Below are 18,573 nucleotides of genomic sequence, written 5' to 3' on the forward strand. Positions count from 1 at the left end.
CAGGAAGACCTGAGCCTCTTTAGGGAATGGGTAAGCAGGAAGTGTTGGGAGGCATGCAAAGGAGGTCAGGACAGTGGGTCAATTCTCATGAACAATCTCCAGAAAGCACAAGGGAATCCATCCCCATCTGAAAAAAAGAAAAAAGGCAGCCACAGCAAGAGGCCAGCTTGACTAAACAAGAAAATCCTGGCAATGCCAAAAAAAGGAGGGCCAAGAGTGAGAAGCAGGACAAGCTACCAGGGAGTATAAAAGCAGAAACCCTGAGCTGGGATCATACTGGGCTGGAATTAGGAACACCTAAATCTGTCTAAAGCTAAAACCGGAAGAAATATGTCATGAAGACGTGGAAGACTGGAGAATGGCACAGGTGACCTAATCATAAATTTCACCAAAAAGGCTGAGGTAGTAAAATAAAGTCGTTTCCTGAGTATTTACTGGTAAAATCTGCTCCAAGTGCCCACTATCAAAGACTAGGAGAGAAATGTGCTAACACCACTGTACAGGAGGACTAAGCAAGATGGTCACGTACAGAAGTTGGACATGTACAAGGTTAAGGAATCAGATGACAGCTATCTGAAAGTGCTGAGAGAGCTGGCTGATGTTATCATGAAGCCACTCTGTCTGCTTTAAGACACTGTGGTGATAAGGTCCCTGATGACTGGAAAAAGGTCAGTGCCATGATAGCTTCAAAAAACTGTCAGGAAGGATTGTCCAGAGAACTACAGGCTGGCAGACTTCACCTTCATCACTGTGGAAATTATACAGTAAGTCCTCATGGAAACTATTCCTCGGCACATGAAGAGCAAGATAACAGCCAACATATATTTATTGAAGGCCAAACACTTCCAAAATTGCTTTCTAAGACAAAGTAACTAGCTCTGTGGATAACAAATAAACAGTAGATTTAATTTGATTTTAATACAGCTTTTTATTTTTTTTTTCCTCTATTACCTTGGTAACCAACATGAAAGGCACAAACTGAATGTATGGGCAAAAAGGTGGATTCAAAGGCTATTGGTACAAAGGATCAATGCGTGACTCGCACCTTCTCACAGGAGAAATGAGTTTCCTTACAGAGAGAAAGCCCTGTCAGAACTGCCAGGGGAATGCAATTTTGAGTTTAAAACTTAAGTAAGATTCAGTAATTAAAGTGTGTACACTACATATTGGGCTGCAGAATTAAGGGATAAACACATTTTTGTGTACCGGAATTTTATTACATATTTTTCTATTTCTAATAAACTTCCAACACTGACTCACTGAGAAGCTTCCAGATTGGTACCCAGATATTGACTTTTCTTTTTGTAGTTATGGTTAGAGAGAGGAGAGGACAAGACATTTTTAGTTCTGCACACCTCTATTTCTCATTGTTCAATATCTTATTAACTATGAGAATTAAAAATGGAAACACATCCCTTGGAAAACAAGAAATTCCCCTGATTATACAATAAGGTTCAGTTCTTGTTTCTAGCCTTAGTGAGATAAAGGTCGTTGGGCCATGAAATCATTGCACAGAAAAAGTATAGAATTTTTAGAAGTTTTTAAAATACAGTAGAATTTTGTTTTATTCCTATTTCTTGCTGCAATATATCTGCATTTACAATAAACTAGTGTCTCAAGCAAACAGCTATGAAAAAGGACATCAAATTATTATCAAAAGCGTACAACAGCTTCTTTTTCAGTCCATCTGTTTCCTGAAAGTTATCCAAAGAAACAGAATTCAAGGTTTCCTCCGGACATAGCCTTGATGCCCTGTCCATCAGGTACAGGACCATGCAAAACAAAGGAACAGATGAGACCAAGAATACCAGCGTCTTCCATGAGTGCTGCTTATTCTATTAAATTGCCCACAAACCTGTAGTAACCCAAATACCTGGGAACAATAATATAGAAATTCTTTACCACAAGAATGATGTGAGTGGTTTCATCTACTTCGTACTATAAACCCTAATCCAAAAATCCTACCTTAAGCACACTGTAAAAATAATCCTATTTGTGGGGTTCCCCTCATTAACATGATAAAGAATATCACACTGTCATTAACCTTCATACTCAGTCTTTCCTTAACTGCAAGTTTTGACACATATAATAGATTCACCTTGGAAACAATAACTCTCTGTATAAGAAGAAAATTTCATGTTATATATACAATCTTTTCTTAGCTTGACCTAAGAAGTTGCCCTTTATAATCTTGGAGCCAGTATCCACAATGCTCTCCAAATGCCCTCTAAGTGAAATGAGCTTTACTGCACCACAAAGTTTCACAAAGTGACAGCACTGATTATTCAAAATGGGCACACATTTTTGGTTCTGCTAGTTGGAAAAGCAAACTGTACATTCAATTCTGCTGTGACACAGAATTTTTATTATTTTTTTCAGAAGATTGAAAGGTACTAGCATAACCTCATATATTATTAGTTCTTAGATTAAATATTACTAAATGCCAGAAGGTCATATCTTAATACCAGGCTCACCAAGTGCTAACATCCACTTCTTTTAACAAACACAGACTGTGAGAAGGGTTGAATTCAGGTACACTCTTCTGCTCCATGCTTGGATGGTCACACATTGCTCCACCTTAACCTAGGCTGTATTGCAAAGAATCAAAACTCGTTCTGATGCTCAGTCAACTGAATGAGATTTTTGCCTTGTCTTTTGCAGCAAATCACTCTGTTCATTAAAAACAGCTAGTAGACATGACTGAGATGAAGGAGAATGAACTACTATCTTAAACTGATGGAAAATACAGTAACATGCAGCACACGTCTTCAGAATGGGTGGGAAGAGACAATGTAGAAGTGGATTAAACCTTACTTGATATCAGAAAAGTTGGCTTTTTAACAGCTGCTCTCCCAGTTTCACAGGAACTGGTTCCTAGTTTCTTTCGAGGGGCAAGTGTGCAGGTTTTCAGGTCCCCACACAATCATCGGAATAAAAAACATAATGGTGCTTTCCTAAAGATAAAGACACAATGGCTTGGGGGAAGGGAGTGCTTCTTAGCCTCTTTCCCTTCCTAGCCTGGCAGGTGGTACAGATCACCTTGAAGATGAGTGGCCAATCTGGACATCATCATCAGAAAAAATCTGGTTTTGTTTTCCAGACTCCTATTTAAAAATATAAGTTTCAGCAGCCTCTACATTCTCATGATCAGTGTAAGACTGTTGAGTAAACAATACCAATATTACAGATTGTTTCTGCTGTTGAAACATGACATTTGTATTATTTCTTATAAATCTATGTGTGTCAAGAGTTAGGACCACTTACTAGTCAATATTGGTTTCAAACACTTGCACCATTCAGTGGTGACAAGGCTACAGGTAACCTCCATTCCACGTTATACATCTTTTCCCACCAAGGTTTTACACAGAAATACTCTGAAATCTATCCAAATCTTTGCTGCTTCATCAAGTTAAGTTGCTGTATTTTTCAGGCATCCAAATACAAAGGCAGCAATTAACTGTCTGATTTTACTTTCAGTCCTTTGAATATTCTGCACAACACTTGGCATAGCTGAGTCACAAAGGCCAAAATCAAATTAAAATGCAAATGATGTTTTTTATTATTATGACAAAAAAATAGAATTATGTAGTCAAACTCAAAGTAATTCATTTTTATGGTCTATGTCACTTATATGCATAATCTTAATGTATCCAAGATAAGAATAACATCATTCAAAGTACAATGACTCAATCAGAAAAATAATCTGAACTCCAAATAACTTCTCTATACATTTGTGTATTTCATACTTAGTTAAGTGTGAAGCTCAATACTGAAACAAAGATGTGTTGACAAATATTTTCATTTAGTTACCTGTTTTTCTTTTTATCAAATTTGAAGAATTAAAGTTATGCATCAGAGGCTATCAGCTTTTTTGTTTTAGTTACTTAGTAAACATGTTTAGCTTAAATACCAACACATCTTCTCTTAGTGACAAGCACTTTTTTGTCCACACATTTATATCATCTCCACCTTCATATGAAAATGCTAGAATCTTCTCCTCTCAAAAATTATAATCTATATACTGATGAAATATACTTTTGCCTTTATTGTCTGATACAAGGAGGAGTATTTCAATACAGTTTATGTCCTCTTGTTTTGTGCAGAATGTCTCAATACCTCCTATTGTACATGTGAACGAAAATAAGCTAAATATACAGCTCTTGACAAACAGCAAGCTAAAATAGTAACTTTGCTGAGAAATATGAAGATATCATGTTCTCAACAGGACAAAGAGATCTGTAGACAACTATCAAGTGTAAAAACCCTCAAATAAGAACCTATGTTCTCTTCTCTTCCTCCTTCTCATTGAAAAAGCAGAATCTTGAGTTTTGCTCTTATGAAAAAATAAAAAATATTGAAAGGAGTACTCTATCAGTTTCCTTTATGAAACACTGATTATTTTTATAAACACCAAATTGGTTTGTTACTTTGATGAAAATACATCCAGAACTCAACTGCTCAGCTACAAAAAAAAAAAAAAAAAATCTTTAAATGTTTATAAAAGATAGTTCTAAATATTTTTTTGCCACATACGTTTTAAAACATTTTTAATTAGAATTTAAGTTCAAACAAGCAGAAAATGTTTTACATGTATTTTAGTAATGAAATAGTAAAAGTAATATAAAACTACTTAAGTCATCTAAACATTTATAAGAAGCTTTCTCATGAAAACCAAGAAGATGGAAAACTTGCTGAAAGGGAAAGTCGATGTCTCCTTTATGGATCATGTACATTCAAAAATTATTTCAGCATCATAATTGTTTACTTTGAAAAAACACAGACATTTGGTCCTTTTAGAAGAAAACTACAACCAAATTAGGCTTCACAGAAATGTCCTCACAAACACTCTGTGTCTAAAAGCTATAACATTAAACTTTAAAGATGTTCTGAGCAGTTGTATACCACACTGATATAGATGAATTAAAAAAACCCAATATAATGGACATGTCTGAAAGTACTGCTGGTCGAAGTAACACTTGGCACTTCACTCCATATGAAGTTGAGCTAGCAGGTATATACAACATTCTTAAAAATAAATTAAGGATCTGGACATTGGTACTGAAAAGAAATTCAAATCACTCACATTCAGCTCCACTTCCTTAAGCAATGCCTAGAGAGTTTTTTCTTTGTTTTAAATTATTTCAGAAGCTTCTTATTCCTCTTCATCAACTTAAGAAATAACAGTCTTCTCATTCCACAAGAACAGTTAACAACACTCCTGCCCAAATTGGTGTCATCTGCAAACTTACTGAGGGTGCCCTTGATCCCCTCATCCAGATCACTTATAAAGATATTAAACAGAACTGGCCCCAATACTTGAGCCCTGGGGAACACCACTTGTGACCAGCTGCCAACTGGATTTAACTCCGTAACAACTCTTCGGGCCCAGCCATCCAACCAGTTTTTAACACAGCAAAGAGTATACCCATCAAGGCCACAAGCAGCCAGTTTCTCCAGGAGAATGCTGTGGGAAATGGTGTCAAAGGCTTTACTCCACTTAAACAACATCCACAACCTTTCCCTCTGAAGTTTACAAGGTTTTAAGAAAGCACTAAAGGGCCAAGTTATAAAAGAACGTAAAAAGTAGAGGGAAGAAAAACAATTGTTAAAAGTAGATTCTTGCAAGTGTTTTGTATATCAGGGTAACTTTGAATTGGGCCCAAATTTGAACGAGGAACTTGATGTATTGAAGGATCAGACTGTACGTATGAAAGCAAGGAAAGGTTTTTAAGTCATGCTGAAACCTGCACAGCTAGAACTTCAGCAACAAGAGAAAGAATTTTTATTTCTTATGTTTCTATTAGGAAGTATATTTGGGTTTGTTACCCAAATAAACCTTCTGGGGAACAAAATAAAGAAAAGCACTATTTTAATGTAATGGCATTTAAAGGTCTTTTTAGAGGTCTCAATGGCATTTTTCTATCTCATATTTAAGGCAACTCATTTATCTATGTTGCCTTCATATGAGAAGCAGCCAGATGTTGACATACATGGAGAATTCTTTAGAAAGCAATAATGCTATAGGTAACTAATTAACTTACTTAGAAATAGTCAAGGCACAAATATAATGAATATGCCTTGACTGCACACTATTAATTGTACCCCTTATGCACTACAGTCAAAAGTTAAATAGCAGCCTATCTAAATAACATGTAGCAGCAAAAGCATTAAATTCAGCTACAATTCACAAGCACTTAAAGTAAGTTTATTGCAGCTGAAAAAAAAATTCTGTTTTCCCTAGAACTGAGTAAAAAAATTTGCATTTTCCCCAGAACAAACAATGCACAGCTGATGGTTCTATCCCACTTTTTCTGTAAATTTTGTGTAACCCTGAAAGCAAAACCCACAAGCACCATCAAACCTCAAAATTACTTTAGAACTACAACAAAGTGGTAGTTAAATTGTATGAGAAATTTTATCTTATTTATTCTTACTTTTGTGGCACAATTTCTTATTCTGCTCACAGAATTACAAAGAACATATTGTCTCCTCTGCGTAGGCTTTGCATAGGCTTCTCATACTTAAAAGCTTGCAATGATACCGATTAATTGCCAGATTTCAGCCACCTCTCTAACCTCTCCCTTTCAGTGGGCGTGAAAGGGTTTACTTGTAATATATATTGCTACTGACTGTATTTTTTCTTGTTCTCCTGGATTCTCAGCAGCAATTCCCAAGTTAGAGGCTTCCCCAGAATGCACGTCAAAGGATTCCCACCCACACACTGAATATCTAACAGGCCCTGACCCATTTTCTCCTTATTAAAGCAGCACTACATATTATAAAAAATAAAAATAATAAACAGAGAAGCTAAATGAATGCAAGAATTGCAGTTGGAACTTCACCCTCTTCAGATTTTAGATCTGACAAAAATCACTACCAACAAGCAAAGAGTATAGTTAAAATACAAACATCAAATGTGTTTTTCCTCAGTGTTCTCAGTCAGTGACTTATTACTCCAGATGTCTTTTGGTTAAGTACAAGGCGGACTTCATTTATTAGTTCTGAATATAGAAAAATACCCTAGTTTAGCCATACCTATCTCCTCTCCCAACCATATCTTTCGGCATATTTCTGCAACTTAAGTATTAGTAATCTTGTAACTCAGTGACTTAAGATACAGGATGCTTAAGAAATGAAGCCTCATAGTGAGTAACAGTACTATATGATCTTACTAGAATTATTAGTGTTACCTAACCAGAATAAACAACAGCAATTAACACCGAGTATTTAGAATTGAAGTTTTTTATGGTAGGACGAACTACTGCAAATACTACTGCAAGACTCAAGATCTGTCATGTAGTTGATACGTTGTAAGTTATTAACATACTCAATTACACAGGTACAGTATTCTGTTTTAAGTAGAAATAAAACAGCAAAAGACATTTCAGTTGATGTATGACTGAATTTGCCCAAATTTGCATTCGCAATTTCAGCCCTAGTGGGATTCAGATTCTACTGGTTACAGTTGCATAACAGCCTTTTCCCGCCCTTGTGCTGTCACCTCTAAAGGAAGTGAAGTACTTCAGCAAGTCAAATAACCTCTTCCCCAAACAGCAATGTTAAACAAAAGAGGGGAAAAAACACTAGAACAGAAAAACAATGGGGAAGTTTATACTTTTGTGCTGCAGGTCTTCAGTCAGTTACACTTATGGCTGTGCTTCTTCCAAAAAGGACAGCCCTTCATTTCTCTCAGCTTGCAACTGCATGCTAGCAGCCATTGCCATTTTTAAGATAACACAACTATTTCTGTGGCTCCCTGGTGAACCAGGGAACTGTTTTACCTGCTGACCCAATAAAGATGTCAACTGGAGTTCCGTGAGCTTTTGATGCCAACACAGATTTGAATTAAACTGGTAAAATTATGGCAAAAGGTTTATTTCTAACACAGTGCAGAAAATAGACAATAAAACCTCATAATATTAGATCAACTACCTTTTAACAAATTTGGAAAGAAAAAATCCATTTATAAAAGGCTCCATATCTCCTAAGTAAATCATTTATACTTGCAACTCATTTGTAAACGAACCTTAGCTTTACCTGTTATTTATAAACTATGTAGCTCCTCCTTTGTCCTTTTAACAATGCTTTATGCAACTGACTTCCCAGGGAAAGCAGATTAACAATGAGCACATACACCGTATATGAACATTCTTTTACCTTAATTTTCAACATAAACTATTATGAAAAGAGATATATTTACCTTTTGAAAAAGAACCCACCTGTTCTTTCTAATAGGAAAGATGGGAGATGAGGGAAGACACCAAAACAATTAAGACTACTGCTCTGTATCTTACAACATACATTCAAGTGGCATGCAGTCATCTTTCAGTGATTAAGACTCTTCACTAACAACCTAACACTATGTTATCTCAGAATCCACTTCATTCTAATGATAACTTGCATCTGTAAAGCTGGACAATGCCATGTCTGGAGTCCACGTAACCAAGTTTATATGATTTTACAAACAAAAATAGGAACCAGGAGGCCTCCTTTGTTTATAAAGCCATAGGAAGTCACATCAACTGTAATACTATATTGATTAAAGTTCATCTTCTCACAAACATAATCAGTCCGAGAATTAACAATGTCAATCATTGGCAGAACAACATCCAACACTTCTAAGATCTCCTCGTCCATCTGGCAAATAAACTTCCTTCACACCCAGGTTTGCTAGGGTACTTTACAGATGAACACAGATTGAGTCAGAGGACTGTTCATCATTGTATTATGTTGTGTGAATGTTTCTGAAAATTTTTATTAGATAGTATTAGCTTTGATTTGGACTTTTTTTTTTTTCCTATGACACAAAGAACAGAAGACTTTACAACTCCCATGACATCTGGTGGAAAGTGTTTGCAGGCTTAGTTTAAAAAGAAATGGACTTTCCTTGCCAATATTCTCCACATTATTCTGTCAAAAAAAGCATTCCCTGGAGAAATAACAGTTGAGAGAGGAATTCCACAAATATTTAAGTATACACTGCATGTTGCTTCAGCCCACAAAGAAGTGAAAATTTAGAGAAATATATTTAAGTGGTCTTACAGAGTAGGATGACTGGAAACTGAGCTATGTTGTCTTGTCACATGCCTGCATTTTTCCCACTGGGCCTCTGACAATGGCACTTGAAGAAAGGAATGCACAGTTCAGCCTTTTCTTTTAGAAAATGTGAGGAATACCTTCTGCATTGCTTGAACAGTGCTGCTGTCTTAGAACTCTTTTTATGTGGGGAAACATGACTGAACAACCAACTGTTTCTTTATCCGCCTCTTCCAGTTGTTTTATTGGAAAGAATTGCTTTTCCCCATGTAAAAGCTCTTTTGAAATAAATAACGTTTTCAACCTAACAGTAGGTGTCCTCTCCTTCCTACTTGCCCTAAATTTCCTAACTATTAATTATTTAGTATTATTTAATTTTTATCTACATATTTTTACTTCTTGGTCAAATTTAAACAATAGCACTTTCTGAAAAGCTCACATTCAACTCTATATATTGCACACTTTTGTATGAATGTACTCATGCTCTGACTGGGCTGTTTCTTGAATAAAGGAACAAGAACTTTGTATAACAAAAAACCTAAGCATTTTCATTTAGCTTTTTTTCCATTTAGCAAATTCAGCACTATTTAAAAAGAAAATTGAAGCATGAGCTTTACAGAGAAGAGTAGCTTATTAAATTGTTTAGTAGTTTCTGAAGTCAGTGGCAAAATATTTAGCAAAACTAATACCGAATTACAATTATTATTTTTTTTTTTAAATTACAATATTCATAACCCATAAATTACCTCATTAATTTAAAAATATATTAAGTCCATCCTTTTTTGTGAAATATTTACCACAAACTGTATGTTTTTGTACAACCTGCCATTAGAGCACATGAATCTTCTTTAAATCAATTTTTAAATATAAAATTGGCTACTTGATGCACAGTCAAAATTAACAGAGTACAGAAGATGCATTTAACTCCAAAAAACCTCAGAAGAACTTGCATGCAAACACTCATAAATAAATTGAATTGGATCTCTTATTTAATGGGGTACATACAGCATATAATACTACTCTACAATAAGCCATTAAAAACTTGATATAAAAACTAAAAAAGTATATAAAATTGTGTATATAATACCACAGTATCAACCTTATCTCGACCATATTTAAGACGGGAGAAGAGAACTTACGGGTACGATTCTGAAAGCTGCTGAGCTATTTTATAAGCTGTGGGGTCCCTGTCCAGTGCATATATTGTAATGTCACTGGCTTTCTCTAGAAGAGCTATAGTATGACCTCCGGCTCCAAACGTCATATCAAGGAAACGCTGTTGAGTAAAGAAGACAACACCTTTACCTTAGAACAGTAATAAACCGACTGTTAATTTAAAAGCTTCTTTTGTTGATCTCATATGCTGGAAGAAAACATACCATTCAATATAGTCATAATGCCTTTTTGAAAATACTTTCATATTTTATGCAGAATTGCAGTCATGTCAGAGTAACCTTTTTAGGGGCTGTGACCTACCACCACCACCCCCAGCAATCCTTTCAGAACAAAAGGGCAATCATTTGGTACAGCCAACTGCAGATTCATACTCTTCCCATTTCCTTACATTCTTGAGTTTAGAGGAATGCCACCTGCTTGACTGCTTTGTTTGGACTTGCTCATTTGATGGATACAAAAGGACATGGGACTATGAGAAGCAATCAGCACCAGCTGCTTTGTAAGAATGTGTCTGCAAGAAAGGCTGACGTATTATGTATCAATTTAAAAAATTACATCATAGTTTTATACCACAGATCAGTGTGATGGCAGCACAGGGATATATATATATATATATATATATATATCTCTATCTCCTGACCCGAACTAACCTAACTAGCACAGAAAATGTAAGTTTTCGAGACATAGTACCATTGATTTCAGGTTCACTGTGCAAGGAAAAAGCTATATATTTAGGTTACCAAGAAATAGCAGAATTGGACTTCAGTGTATCTTCTCTATCATCATTACATGTGCTAAGTAGATGTAGGATAGCACAGGAATACCCACCTTAACAGCAATCCCACTTCAATCACTGATGTGACATGCTCTATGGGCTCAAGTTACACCTTTTGATAAACAATATATATTACCTTGTTCCTGAGGAATACTTAATGCCCATGAACATATACCATGTCTGGATTTTTGGATACACAAACTAAGACTGGAAGGTATTTAGTAATACCAGGCAGACGCAGTCATACTCTCCAGTCTTCGGACTAAACCTGATGACACATTGAAGGAGCTTTGAATGTTCTCTAAAACATACACTGGTACAAATTCAGCACAAGTTGAGTAAAACTGGGCATTGAAATTCCTATAGTAAGTCTCTTGAAACCCAAAGTTCCTGATAATAGATTGAAGTTTCACATTCCCACCATCAAAAACTTCACAAAAACCAGAAAAGGTTTCCTATGTCATACTCGAGAAGGTTGATAGGGTGATCAAATTTCACACAGAGATAAGGTGACTTCAAAAGGCTGGTTAACTGCCAGCCACAGCACGGACAAGAACGTCTGGAGCAAACGGTTTGCCTGCAAAGAGGGGAGACTGAGCAACTGGTGTGCAGCAGGTCCCGACAAGAGAAAGCAAGGAAGCAGCAGAAGGGCAGCTAAGACTCTGGAAAGGTGAACACTGCTCTCCTGATGGATCTGCAGTTTCTGTAGGCTCATTCTAGAGAGGCTTCTGTAGTCAGGCTCCGTTTGATCAATAGGCTGATCAGGAGGCTTTGCTCCTGACACTTCCCCAAGAAACAATGACTTGGGACCCAGTCACCTTGAACCAAGGCAGGTTGGGCTGCATGATTCCACTAATGGGAGAAACACAAGAAAATTAGGTAGAAATTAATGTTGGTTTAAGTCTTCATTTATCTGTAAAACAGCAGTACTGTTTCTAGAAGCTGGCCCATGTGCATTCCCCTCCTTTGGCCTGACAACACTGGTACTTAACTGCTTAGAAGTCAAGAATTATTTTGTTGACAGAAATAACTGGCTCTTCACTTAGCAATGCAGAGGTAGTATGACTGCAACTGAACTTTGGAAATAGTTTCTTTTCAAATTAATAATAAAGTATCAATAATTCTATACCCTACAGAAAACATCCTGGCCTTTAGAAAGAGACAGATTTTTATTGTTTTCTGACAGTTTATTTAAACCAAAGCAGAAATGTAACTGAACAGCATCTTCTCTAGTTTCTGCATCTCTGAATTCCCATTACTCTTTCCTCTCAGTTAAATCAACTGACCTCTGTTGACTTGAGAGGAAAAAATCAGACTCCATGCAAGCTAAAGTAGAACAAGTTCTCTATATCCTTCAATACGAATAACTGCTTGGGGTTTTTTCACTTCTCAAATTATTTTTTATGTGAAGCAGTTTCTGAAAACCACTTATCAAGCGCAATCGTAATAAATAGAAATTTATGTGAACTAAACTCATTTACAAAAATTATATACTCTGAAGTTAAGCACCTTTTAAGAGAAATTTTTTAACTTATCTCTTGAAAGATTCAACCACAAAATCCCTTTGGATAAGAACAGAAATTCAAAGGCAATGAAGAAAGTCTCAAACATTTTTCAGAAAAACTTTCTAGAAAACGTAAATAAAGGCTTTTTAATGGAAATGCCATAATAATAAAACTGAATATTCATGAGACTAATAATACAACTCTACTGTGGCTAGAAGTGAAAATTATGATCTTTCAAGATCTTTAGGTTGTCATGATTTAATTTCTTTGTGTTATACCATCATGCTTCCTAAGCCTATGCTCTAGAAGCAGAACTTTCCCATAATATTTTACAAAGTTTATGGAGGAAAAAATCTGGTTGGCGCATCATCCAATATTAGATTGCACCATTCATACAAAGAAATGAAGAACTGACACAGAAATAATTTTTTTTTATATATAGTATATCCATACCATATAAATGCTCCCATAATCTATTTAAGCATTCTGATTTATCTTCTGCTGTAACAAAGCCAAAAGTATATTCACTGAAACCAATTTATAAGCACAAAACTAAAACACTCAAAAAGTGTCGGTGTTTTTTAAAATACAACCAACCACAAGAATTTAGCTAGGTTTTGAAAATACTTGCATACATTAAAAATTCCAAGCTCCTGAAAACATTTATTTTCTCTATAAGCTCTCACATTATCACTGTTGATCAGATTCAGAGAACCTCTCTTATGATATGGGGGCTTTTTTGCACTGTACTGTTACTTGTACTATCCTTGTAAAAATCTGGTACTGGCTATTGAGTGGGATATTAAACTAATTAACAAAATCTGTATTATTTCTCATAAATTAATATAAAAGCATAATTGGCATTTAACTTACAAAATTGCAAAAATTAACATGAATTCCAGAAAATACACAAATCCTCTTAAATTACTCTTAAAATTTCCAAGAAATATCTGATACTGATTTCCACTCAAGTTATTTCCATGTAATCCTTACCAGAAATAATGTACACAAGCAATAAACAGACCTTTCACTTTTATCTTCCATCTCTGTAGAAAAATTCCTTTAGAAAAATGTGAAGGATCAATAGAAAATTAAAAGCACCTTTTTATTTCTTGCATAGGATTACCCATTCAGAAATGTACTCAAAAAACTTGGTCACAACAGTCTCAAGTGTTATTTAGGATTGCAATTATTTTGTAGCAACACAAACCAAAACCAATCTAAATTACAGCATAATTCCTCTTGGAAAAAACAGATTTAATCAACATGAGTAATACCTTCTGGGTTGGGTTTGGTTGTTTTAAAAAAGAAACAAACCAAAACAAAGAAATGCTCTTATTTGACATCGCAGATAGAAATCTAGCACTAAAACTTTTGAAAATCTCAACATTGCCTGTCCCGAAACAGACCTACAATGTTGACAAGAAAAGTCAAGGAAGATAAAGGAAGTTCTAGAAGCAGCTACTGCTATCTTCTTTTTGGAAGATATCAGCAGTTTGGAATCAGGAAGTTTGAAATAACTCTATTCCGCTTAAACTCACTAGTAATTTTTAAGTTCCAGAAAATAGTCTTTCTTCACCAATACATTTAGCAATTCACTTATTTATTGCACATCTGTTCATTTTCTAAACAACTAATTCTTCTTTGGTGATTTCTAGAAAGTATTACACAGATTTGATCCTTTGTGCCTTTCTCTCACTTATGCTTCAGTTCTACAGAGAAGATCCTTCGTTTCATCAAGTTTGAACAGCAGAAATCCAAAGATGAGTTAGGGACCTTTTCAGCCAAGCATATATCCAGACAATTTTCCTTTTGAAGTAATACTTAATACTGCCTTTTTTTTTTTCCCTAAACAATTTTTTGAAGATCTTGTGGCTCATTCAAGGATAATTATTATTTGTTATTTTGCTTAACAGCCTCACCTTTCCTCACACACATCTGCCTCTGTTTACAGTAATTTTAAATTTGATTAAGCTTGATAAACCCCTTATACATGCGGAACATTAATGAATGATGCAGATGATCTTATAAACAAACCAAAAATTAATACTAGCAGAGCAAAAGAAAAAAGAAGAGAAAGGGTAAGGATCATTGTACCATGACATTGTGACAGTATCTAAAAGCTTTAGTTAAGAATTCATGCAAGCATTCACTGTGAATAAACACATGCTCACCAAATTGTATTGCCCTTTCTGAAAGAACCAACACAAACCAACCAAACCTTTAAGCAACAGCAGACAACTGTAACATGATCTTTAAATTGGGAGCACTACATAAAAGAGGATACAGCTCTGATTCAAGCAGAAGTGACTGCATGACTGAACACACAGTGATGGACAAAATACTGCATCACCAGTGTTAATAGAATAGGCTAAAGTATTTCTGGCATCCTAGCAAACCTAATTAAGGCTACAATAAGTACATTTTAGCATAACTTTTTAAAGTAAAGACCTTCCATGAATAATCTTCGAACTGCACAGATACGTATGCCCAAACTGGCAAGCAAGAACTCATACAGATCTAACTGTTCCACTCAAAAGCAACACTTTGCATCTAGAACCAAAAAATGTAAATATCACATTAAGTTAATAATAAAATTACTGCATTTGGTAACACAACCATTATGGAGCACTGATCAGACTTAAAATTAATTACTCTATAGTGCTTTATAAAATGCTTTTTATATATTCCATTCTTCATTCATGCCTGAAATAAAAGTAAGATACTTCATTTTTTTCTTCCTCTTTCTCTCTTGCCTAGTAGGTTTTAATCAAATAAAATTAAATGACATTTTATCCTCCTGGTCCTATAAATACCGGAAAAGATTATTACATGAATTCCTCCTGCAGTGACTCACCATTCCATTGTTAAGTTATGATAGCCCCATCAGACTTCCCTTCGGGAATTTTATAACCAGTTTGTGACTGTACGTTTTAGAAAACATTTGGCTCTTCCATGACATACAGATAGCAACAAACAAAAACTTTATAGCCTTCATTTTACAACTAGCTCTAAGATAGTTATAGAGATAAAGGAGTTCATCTTCCCCATTTTTCTATACAAGACTTTACACTGACAAGCTATCTTCTAATAAATACCTTTTAAGCACTTCATTTTACTATGATGACTGAAGCCATCTGTAATTCTGCTTATGATTATGTTCCATATCTAATAAAGCATACTCCACAATACCTGATAGCCTTTGCAATTATTTTTCCTTTACTGTGTAACAAAATGAGATTGCAGAAGTTAGACAAAATTGAAACTCAAAACATGACATACATAAACTGAAACTACACAAGACTTGCATTTTACATATTTTTAAAAACAAGTTTTCTCGCTAGTTCCAGTAATTTCTACTCTCTGTTTTCTTGGTTTTTTAAAGACAAGAACTTCATCGTGTTCTTAAAGTAATTTGATACTTTACATGTACTTTCTCTTCTCCATCGTTGACTGTATTTCTGCTGTTTACCTTGAGGTCTAGACAAACTGGGTCTCACCTTGTTCACTTATACAATACCAAAAGATTATTACTATGCTAACTAGTACACATAAGGCATTCTCCACGGCTCTTTCCAACAGATAACATTAATTTCTTCTAAGAACAGAGAGCTTGTTATTCTCCCCAAAATGACCTTGCACCAAATAATTTTTCTTCAACCCCCAGCCCTGTTTATCTACTTTTTTCTATTAAAAAAAAAAATCTATATTGATAACAACCATTCTCTCTGCCTTCAGCAAGTGTTATCACCTGAACCATCTTAATGCCAAGTTCACTGATTTAAAATAAAAAAAATTTAAAAAAAAATATTCAATCTCAAGTCAACCTTCCTGGAAAAATGCAGTTCCTTCCTCCAGCCTTGTTTTGCACTTCATCCAAAGACTTAACACGCACTCACAGAAGGGACAACCACATAATTATTCCCCTCTGATGCTCCTGTATCATATTGTTGGCATTTTCCCCTTCTTGTCTAAAGAAATTTTTCTTTAAGTGGCAGTCGTTCAAGTATAGCAGGATAATGTACTGAGCAGAACATTTTGCAGTATCCTTCAGAGTACATTTGTTGGAGTATCCTCCTCACAAATTAAATGCTTATAAGAACCAAGCACAGCATGAGGAAATCACTTAGAAGGTAATGAAGACAGCTATCTCGTCAGTCAAACAGACTGTTAGGCCAGTCATGGAAAGACAAACAAATACTACATATATTACAACACACAGCCTCTGTACCATGTAGAAGTAACTCAATTTTGCTATTTACAATATATGCATCAAAAATAGTTCAGGTGTAGTTTTTTTTTTAAGAGGAAAATGTTACTAGTAAGCCAAAAGAAGGGAAAAGAATCCTACTTAGTCACCTCTTTCAGCTAATAGGAAGGATGTACTTCCTGATGTGCAAAAGCAAGCCAAGAGTAGTGCTCTTTTCAGCATAGAAAACAATATGAATGCAAAGATTAAAATACGAGCAGAAGAAAAATTAACTTGGAAAAACTACATACGTCACCAATACTGTATCAATATTATATATGAACATAATATTTTAACAGTGATACATGCCAGATGGAGGACTTTCCACTCAAAACTAGGCTTCACAAATGGTAAACTAGAATCACAGAATTTTCCTGTGGGAGGTAGGAAATATACCCACAAACCCTGCTGCCACAGCGGAGAACACAGTCCCAATCCCAACATACCCTCACACTCCCACGTTCTGTCCTCCAGAATAAAAATCAGGAGTTAGAAAGAATAACAATTACAAAACTAGTATCTTTTCAGTGCTTGCATATTTGTTTTGAAAGTAAATGGCACTCTCTTCACTTTTTACAGGCTTGAAACAAATACCAGAATACTGATTTGAACCAAACTTTGCAAAGAAAAAGGGAAGAACAACTGTCCAGCATCCAAGCTATGCTGCCTAACTTTTCAGCTCATTAGAAGAAAATACCTGCTATGTACTGCTTGAAGAAAGAAAAGAAAATAAAATGGAGAAAGACTCATGCAATTGAGACATCAAGCATCTAAATAGTAATTTTTCTTGACATACTGTTATACTGGATATTCTAACAAAAATAAGTTCACAAAAACAAATGACCTATTTCTTTGATACTAAAGCCACCATCCACTAGTGTATTCCAAGCCAGTCATGACCAGGTCACAGCACTTCTCTTTGCTTTCACAGATCATTCTTAGCAGGACAACAAGCTAACATTTGTCACAATAATAAACTTTCCATATTTGAAATGAGTGCTAGTGTTTTCTTGTAAATGCAAAGAAGGTCAAACTACTAGCAGCTTGTATTTTGAAGAGACATGTTTGTTAAGACTAAAAATAAATATTTAATGTATTACTGCATTGCCAGGCACTGTTGGTAGGTATGTAAGTACTTAGCCTTATTTTATTTGTATCTATTCCATCAGTTTGTGAGGAAAAAAAAAAATTCCCAGGAACAGAAGAGTAATATCATAAACAAAATAATCAACACATTGCAAGACGTTTTTTGCTTTTTCATTCTCCTGGTGTTTCTACGATGAGTCATGTTCTTTACACTTGTTGTCTGAATTTCCTTGTTATTCACAACAGAAATTGTTCATTGTCACAACACAACTTGTTTTCCACTCTGCTTTATTTTTCAAATATCAACTCTAAGTGCTTTAAAGCATAAATATATCTGACCTCTTGTTCAAACATCTTGAATTTGGCACAACTTACCCTTTTAATACACTGAACTATTTCATATACACGAAGAGAATAACAAACCGAGCTGAAGTGGGGAGGAGTGACAAGGAATTCTATAGGAAACTTTTTCTAGCAGTGATTTTTTTTCAAGATATAGTTGATCTGCTTTATGTTTTTATTACCACATTTTCCACAACTAATCAGTGCAAAGGTGTGAATTAACATAGACATTTTAAAAATAATTACTGGAGTAAATGTTTCTTGAATAAAGTACAGACACTATTGTTTGGGCACATATGTTAAGGTCCACAGTGAGAAAAGGCAGTTTTCTCAGTTCCTTAGTCTTTTCCTTCCCTTCTGAAAAGCTCAAAATCCACCAGCTCAAAATCAAAAATTAATGCTCA

General features: G+C 35.1%; 1 protein-coding gene across 1 annotated transcript in view; it reads right to left on the reverse strand.

Moving 5' to 3' along the window:
* The window catches only part of METTL15 (methyltransferase 15, mitochondrial 12S rRNA N4-cytidine), a 91,847-nt gene that overhangs the window by 41,836 nt on the left and 31,438 nt on the right, over positions 1-18,573 (reverse strand). The window contains exon 3 of the mRNA XM_074884862.1: positions 10,176-10,312. Within this exon, the coding sequence (XP_074740963.1) occupies positions 10,176-10,312 (137 nt within the window). The remainder of the gene's footprint in view (positions 1-10,175; positions 10,313-18,573) is intronic.

This window comes from Strix uralensis, chromosome 15 (genome assembly GCF_047716275.1).
Source record: "Strix uralensis isolate ZFMK-TIS-50842 chromosome 15, bStrUra1, whole genome shotgun sequence".
NCBI classification, from domain to species: Eukaryota; Metazoa; Chordata; class Aves; order Strigiformes; family Strigidae; genus Strix; species Strix uralensis.